This window comes from Fusarium oxysporum, chromosome 3 (assembly GCF_000149955.1).
Source record: "Fusarium oxysporum f. sp. lycopersici 4287 chromosome 3, whole genome shotgun sequence".
Taxonomy (NCBI): Eukaryota; Fungi; Ascomycota; class Sordariomycetes; order Hypocreales; family Nectriaceae; genus Fusarium; species Fusarium oxysporum.
Window position 1 is genome coordinate 3,329,956 of NC_030988.1, and position 7,472 is coordinate 3,337,427.

General features: G+C 49.1%; 3 protein-coding genes across 3 annotated transcripts; all 3 read right to left on the minus strand.

The window, feature by feature from the left end:
- Positions 1-1,215: 1,215 nt before the first annotated feature.
- FOXG_06682 (uncharacterized protein) lies at positions 1,216-2,035 on the minus strand (the record flags this gene model as incomplete). Its single annotated transcript, XM_018385353.1, has 3 exons — positions 1,216-1,368; positions 1,469-1,529; positions 1,581-2,035. 3 exons carry the CDS (start codon positions 2,033-2,035, stop codon positions 1,216-1,218), a joined length of 669 nt encoding a protein of 222 aa, XP_018242662.1.
- Positions 2,036-2,576: 541 nt separating this feature from the next.
- FOXG_06683 (uncharacterized protein) lies at positions 2,577-4,998 on the minus strand (the record flags this gene model as incomplete). Its single annotated transcript, XM_018385354.1, has 8 exons — positions 2,577-2,772; positions 2,826-2,869; positions 2,928-3,642; positions 3,702-3,816; positions 3,866-4,225; positions 4,399-4,644; positions 4,700-4,836; positions 4,895-4,998. The coding sequence occupies 8 exons, from the start codon at positions 4,996-4,998 to the stop codon at positions 2,577-2,579; spliced, it is 1,917 nt and encodes a 638-aa protein (XP_018242663.1).
- Positions 4,999-6,697: 1,699 nt separating this feature from the next.
- Positions 6,698-7,472, minus strand: FOXG_19343 (uncharacterized protein; the record flags this gene model as incomplete). Its single annotated transcript, XM_018399556.1, has 3 exons — positions 6,698-6,930; positions 7,014-7,075; positions 7,117-7,472. 3 exons carry the CDS (start codon positions 7,470-7,472, stop codon positions 6,698-6,700), a joined length of 651 nt encoding a protein of 216 aa, XP_018242664.1.

Below are 7,472 nucleotides of genomic sequence, written 5' to 3' on the forward strand. Positions count from 1 at the left end.
GGCTACAAGGATAACGTTCTATACCCAGGTCTCGCTCACGACGTTGTTCAGCAAATTGAGCTAGCAATTGCAAGGGGTCGATGCGATGACGTGACGACTGCGGAGTTGGACATTCTACGATCCTCGCACAACTCGGGTACAGTGTACGTTTTTGGCAAGGGGACGATGAAGATTGATCGGTCAAACATGCGAGTCTCGTCTCCTCAAACCTATCCCCGAACATGGCTTCTTTGGATTTTTCTTTGGATCTGAGAAATCTCCCGCACCAAGCTTGCTGATCTTGACATCGACGCCGACATAGTGGTTGAGGTGGGGTTTGTCAAAGAACTCTAGGAGTTTACTGATGAGAGGAAAATTCACTTTCGTCGCCTACTAGATCATGTGCAACAGGTAATTGTGGTAGTGAACCCCCTATCCCCTTTTCTTTGTTGTTTTGTCTGTATGTTCGTGTCTTTGGTAGTATAGCTGTCAGGTACATCGCTGATGTACATCGGGCAATATGCGCCCGGAGTCAAGGCTCAAACCGGGTCAAGACCGTTAGGTAGAGAATCATGGTGGTTTTGAGTGAAAGTGGAATTGTTATTTTGCTATGCCTTACTGACCTGAGGCCTTTCCGAAATTTTTGAGATCATGGAAAGATACAAGTCTGAGCATGGTTTCATACCTAGCTTCAGGCAACGCATGTGCATATTGTCCCTTGAGATGAGAGTAGCATGTGCAATACCTGACGAATGTAGCTATTGCTGCGTAGAGTTACCGTTCCGCTGACCGCCGCGTCGGCGATGCTGACGGGGAGAAATAACTTTCTCTACACTCGACCAGGCAAGATGGCAGGCACAGATGTTCATTGACGACATCAACCATAAGCATCAGAAGCAACAGCAGGCATTCCGCCCATTCTGTCTTGTCAAAAACTTTAGTCTCCGAAACATTCCGGATTGATGCTCATACTGAACAGTGAAAAGATTGGCTACCACTCGCCTTCGAATTCGCTTGTCGATCCCACAAATTCGCTCGTAGCACTGACCTCAGAACCTTCGAGCTCCATAACTTCCTCACTCAAATCATTTACTTAACAATATTGAAACAGAAACTTGAATTTGTTCGACTGACAAATCTGCTCCCTACATTTCCAAGAGCCTAACCCACTGCCCCATCCCAATTCTGTCATTAGTTCCTCTCCCCTCCATTTTTCTGTTTTAACAACACCACCCATCACCTCGGAGCAGGGCCCACCTGCTCTAGGATTTCTGCAACTGTCGGCATCGGAGTTTGATAGCGGCGAAAAGGGCGTGGCTGGATCGCGGTTCCCGGCCCGCCGGATTGAATGGTTGAGACGGTAGTAAAGGCAGGGAGATCCCCGGAAGCCTATCAACTGCGTTAGGCTGTATCGAGAGATGGACGCGAGTGCTAACTTAACTCTTGATCTGGTGCGTCGCTGTGTCCAGAATTCAGTGATGGATAGGACCCGACGAGGCCGGGCGGGCATTTTAGGGGCCATTAAAAGGCCGGTAATAGTACTGACTCGGCTAGAAGAAATTAGATGTTGTTAAAAAGTCTCAGTTTTGAGGCAGACTCACCACATTGGGCATGTGACGGAGCGCTCCAGGAGCCACGGATCGATACATTCGGGATGGAAGCGGTGGCCACAAGGCAGCGAACGGATACCGACATCTTCCAAGAAGTCCTCTGCGCAGATGGAGCATTCCTGACATCTGTCAGATGACGTGATGAGGCTGTTCGTGCCTTTCTGCGAAGCCCGCTCGTGATTGCCTTGAAGCGACGTCCGATATTTGGTGATGGGCATCAGCTCGAGCGCCTCCGGAGTGAGACACAAAATCGTCCTACGAGGCGGATGGGTCGTACGTGTGGGGAAGCATCGCCTGAGGGCTATCTTGCTATACAAGAAAGGCGTGAGCATCATAATCACAGCCGCAAGGATGCTTAGGATGATTGCCACCAAGGGAGGCTTGTGGGGCGCATAGCGGTGCTCTTCAGCATCTGCCCTCACGAAAATGTCTGGAGGCAAGAACATGCTTAGATAAGGGGAAAAAGTAGAGAAAAAAGCACGCCCAGCCAAGAGCAATGAAAAGAAATATGCACGAGCTGGTCTTTGGGAGGTATGGGAGTAGAAAAATACGGCGTGTTGCGGTGATATGAAACGGTTTTGGCTGAGGGGTTTCCGGTGCCAATCTCTTTGATTGGAACAGGATACCGGGTCAATATTATACCGTCTGCGGATCGGAATATGTCATGGGCCGGGAAGCGCATCATGCGAACGCCGACATCGCATGTACAATGAGCTTTTTGTCATTCTCCCATAAAGATAACTCTAGTAAGGGGTTCTACAGGAAATAACTTGTCTAGTCTTGAGTGCTATGTCAGAGCTACACTTGTGAAGAATGTTGATCAAGACAACAAGTGGCGGGTAGGAGAGGACATATCAATGGGTCTAAATAATGAAGTACAACAGGATCGTGCCCAGCTCATTCTAACCAACGAGGCACATTTCCAGTGATAAAATCCTTCCCCTACACAACGCGAAATCAGAACCACATCCCCGTTTTGACCGAAAATCACTCAGTGCTGTCTGCAGGAGTCTCTAGAAGGTGTTCATCTGGTAACATGACGGCGCGATCGAGGGCGTACGGCAGTCCACGGTGGCGTCCTCTAATCATAGTCAAACAGATAACAACTTTGCCAAAAGTCCCAAACTTGCCACACAGAGAGGTGCTAACTGTCGGATAGCCAAGACTGAGGCCGACATTGCCACTAGAAGGTTATAAGCATACGGAGCGAGAGGCCTGGAAATTGGAGGTGCTTACTAAGCTGAAGTGACTTCGAAAAGGATTGAAAAGATGGTGAAGGCCTGCAAATAGTTAGGAGATCGAGTCGAAAAGAACCTGCCAAGGGCTGCTGATGCCTACCGGATCTTTCACATCAGCAATTCGAGTAGCTTCGGCGACGCAAATGCAAAACGTCCCTAGAAAGATATACCACAAATCAAAACCAAGCTGATTCTTTATGTGCTGCATCAAATATGATTTGCCATTTCGCTCATTGAGAGAGCCTTCTGGCTCCCAAATTCCTAGCGATTTCTCCTCATACGTATTAGAGAGACGGATGCTAAGAGCGATCGGGAAGACAGCAATGTACATCATAACTAGTAAACTCAATTGCACTCCCGGATTGACATTTGCTAGGTTAAATGTGGCAGTGCCTGTATGACGAGCCGATGCGGCCTGGAATATGGCAGCTGGGATGCGGGAGTCTAGGGGAAGAGATGCTACTTCGGGATTGTCGAGATCGAGGATGATGATAAGCAACACATCTATGAAGTTGAGAGAGAAAATGATACCAAAGAGGATCCAGGTGGGCTTGCTAGGAAAGAGAAGGGTGTAGCATCTGCGCGGGTAGTTGAGAAGGAAACCCAAGGGCTCTTGTGTTGAGGAATGCTTGGGCAGGAGCTTGGACATAGTCCAGATGATCAAGCGCAGGAAGACCGGGTAGAGGGTGTTTCCAGCAAAGGCAAGGAAGCTCATAAGAATCATGGGCCACTTGGCATCCCGGAAAGAGATCATAGAGTCGGGTGTCAAGGTGAAGCCGAGGTTGTCAACCATGGTCTGCGCGGAATAGAATGCCCTAAAAGCAATGGTCAACACACATTCAAGACCTGACACAGTGCGTGATTTCCTGCTCACCACCAGTTCTTATCTTGTCCAGTTGACTGCAGGTACTCTCTGTACTTGGGATTGGCAGTCTGAATCCAGCCCAGAAGACAAATAGCACCGAATAAGTGAACACCGAAGAAGTAGGCTTCCCTGCCAGTTAACAAACTCCCATGTCAGAACTGGTGGGGACCAACCTGTCACAATCTTGAGCAAGAGCTTCAGGCTGCGGTACTCAATGCCACCTAACAATTCCCTATCATGTGATGTGAGGTTTTGGAACTCAGAGTTTCGCCCAATGGTGGCTTGACGCGACAAAAACGGACGGTCGTTGAGGGCGGGTTGCTGCTGAGAGACAGAGGAGGATGATTGACGCCGGGGACGCGTCGTCTCAGATCCCATCATGAGCAGCGATGAGGCAATACCAGCGACGCGATCCATGGATCGCGTGGCTGTCATCTGGAGGCCGTCACCGGTACTAATGCGGCGAGGCAGGCGTCGTCGCATGGATGAACTAGGCTCGCCAGAGGCAGCAGTAGGAACAGGAGTAATACGGTCTACTTTCAAACGTTAGTATGTACTCCAAGTCTCCAGGAAAGGATTGGGGGGCATGCCATCGTCGCTGTTGTCAGAGTCATAGTGCTCGTTTCCCGTTTTGGCAATGATGGGATGTCCTTGTTTTTTTGGTCAGCATCGACAGCGGGCAAATAACCTCTGGCAAGCAACAAACCTCGGTCCCGATCCTGCGGACCGGGGATGTAGAGCGTCGCACTGTCTCTACGTTGATCTATGGAAGGGTCAAAAGTGATGGTGGTAGTGCGTGGGACAGGAGTGTCTGTGGTCGCATGCTGCTCCAGGTTGTTGCTAGGAGCCGTCACGGCAGGTAAATCATTCTGGGCCTTCTCTTCCACAATTTTACCATCTTCGACATTCTCACCGGATGCGTCTCGTCGTCTGGGGCTGAACAACTGAGGAGCTATTGCCATGTGTTGTCAGCCATCTCCACAGCACCGGATGAACGGAATTCCTACCGCGGCGCTTCAGATGTTTCTTGAACCAATATAGACGGACGATAACGACGCCGATGTTGATGAAGCCCAGGTTTGTGATGATGGGGATAAAATATATGTAGAGCTGCTGGTAGGTTTTGAGATCTTTCACGTCAACGCTGTATGGTAGAGGGTCAGTGGAGGGGCGACGACCCAAGAACGCAAAGGTCCACGTACGTATTCAGACCAGACTCAGTCGATGCACTGGCGCCGAAAAAATAGGCATCAGTCACACTGATGTTGCCGTAGGGTGCGAGAATGGGCAGCGCCAGTAAACTCATCGATATGATCCATGCATCTAGCCAAAGATGCCATTAGCCTGTCAATCCACAATGTCTGTGTGGGGCAGTGGGTAGCATCACAATGCAGGGTCAAAAAGTTGATAGGCGGACGCCACATGTTGCGAGCAGATAAAAAGGCGCAGCGCGTCGGTTTGTTGATAAAAAAAATAAAAATAAAAAGGAGGGGCAGATAGCCAGCCTGTGCGTAAGTAGGTAGGATGAGGGAAAAGAAAAAGCTTTTGGGGGGGGGGGAAGATGAGGGCGGCATAGCCCTCCTCATATTATATACCGTCCGCCAATAGAAAAGTGGCGTCACACCCACCAGGCCGCCTCCTTTTCGGACCTTGCCCTGATCTGGCCTAGGAAGAGGCATTTATCGGGTTCCTCATTTTGGCTGGCGATGTGTTCACCAATCTGAACAACATCTCCTGCCAGCAGCAGCGCTCGTCATATGTCAACTCAATCAATCAATCAATCACCCCAATCAAATCAATCAAATTGTCGAATTCTTCCTTTCAATCAAATCAATTCATGCATTTCGAAAGTTGAAATAATTGATATAACTATTACAAATGCATCATGCGATCGTCTAATATCGAGGCAAAAATTCACCTCTTCCTGGACCACTACCCTACACCAGATAGTTATAGATGGAGGTCTACTTTCTAATAGCGGTGGGTCAGCCCCAAAACCAAGTATCTACTATCGTGTTCTATCGCGTAGCCTTACTACGCGTATGCAACCTGGAACGCGTTTCCTAACCATGTCGCGCCACCAAAACGGCCCCTTCTATATATGCTTTTTTTTTTTTTTTTTTTTTTTTTTTTTTTTTATTTCATTAGCAAAATGTCGAATTCGCCGCTCTCCCCATCGCCAGCTGGCTTTCTGCCAGCAACGTTGACGCCTTGCCTTATACCTCCCTCTTCCGTCTTCTTACGATTATCTCAGCCTAAGACGGTTGCCAAGCAGTTAGAAGAGGTAGCCGTTGCAGCTTTACCTCCTAACCCGACTATTGAGGATCTGCCCAAGATTACCTGGAAGAACCGTCGCTTCGTTCAAGAGGATTCGCTGGCTCGAAAAGGTGCAAAGGGCAGGAAGAGCTGGATTAGGTCGCACAGGACCTTCCTTATGGAACTGAACTATCAGGATCAACAGATAGGTCATGTCTGGTGCTGCAATCGATGTGACATGAAAGGCGCAGCGGAGTTCTTCTCGGTGCAAGCCACGTCTTCCGCAGCAGATCATCTCCGAAAGCATGTACTTATCCCGTTCAATATTGTTCATAAGATACCCAGCAGCTGACCGACCTACATAGAGCTCACCGGATCACCCCAGCCAGCCAGTCTAGTGAGCCAAGTCCTGGTGATGAAAGTGCCATTGATATTTATTCTAGTGCAAAACCTAAAAGGCGCCGGCTTGAACAGAGCGTCATATTAAAAGCGAAAATAAAAACCATATAAGAACTAAGCGTTGGGTTCGTCATTGATAGCGATGTGCCATTCACCATCTTCGAGCACAGCAAGGGTCGGAACCACTACATCCACTCCACTTTGGACCAAATAGAGTGGATGTACGATTTTTTAGGCAATTACATAGTGGATGTAACACATATTCGACCGGAGTGGAATGGATATACATACGTGGATTTATAGGGGATTTATAAGTGGAATTTTGAGGCTATTCACAACCTCGTGGGTGCCTATTCACCCTCACTTTCAGAGGTTGACACTAACTCTTTAGCCTGTTGCTCCTGTGATGAATCGTTAACCTCGCTGGCGCTATCCTCACCCTCCAATAGCCATTTTGTCTCAGCAAGCGCCAGCTCGCCGTCGCTTAGAGTCCCATAACCGGCATCAGGCTTACTTTCAAGGTGTGACTTAAGCAATGGATCCAGATCCTTGATAAGGCCAGCACGGTACCAAGAGCGTAAACCTGACATATGGCGATGATCTTAGCATCCAGGTTCATACGCAACCCCGAGACTATCTTGCCAGCAGCTGAAAATAACCTCTCACACTCGGCTGATATCGGCTGAATCGTCAGGAAGTCCAAGGCCATCCTGGATAACCGAGGATATCTGCTTTGCTTAGTGATCCAGTAACCAATTGGATCACGAACGTTGCCGTCGCTGCGTCACGATCCGTCTGCCACGCTTGGTACTCGTCACCAACAATAGCTGCTGCGTGGGCTGGCAGTGAGTTCGGCACACGACTGTTCTTCTCGAAGGGGTTGAAAAACCGAAGTCTTTTTGCCGGTGGATCGTCGTCGCCTCTGCTGCTGCTGGTTCTAACCTCGAGATGAGCGTAATCGGACAACCATCTCTCTTGCCTTTTCAACCCAACTAGGCTTATGAGCCCACGTTTCATCAAACCAGTCCCAACGATAAGCTGGATGGAGTGCCATAGCCGTATAGTAGATGGGCGTCTCGTCCAGCCGCCGATAATATCAGTGATCTTGTTGGACTGGACTAGCAT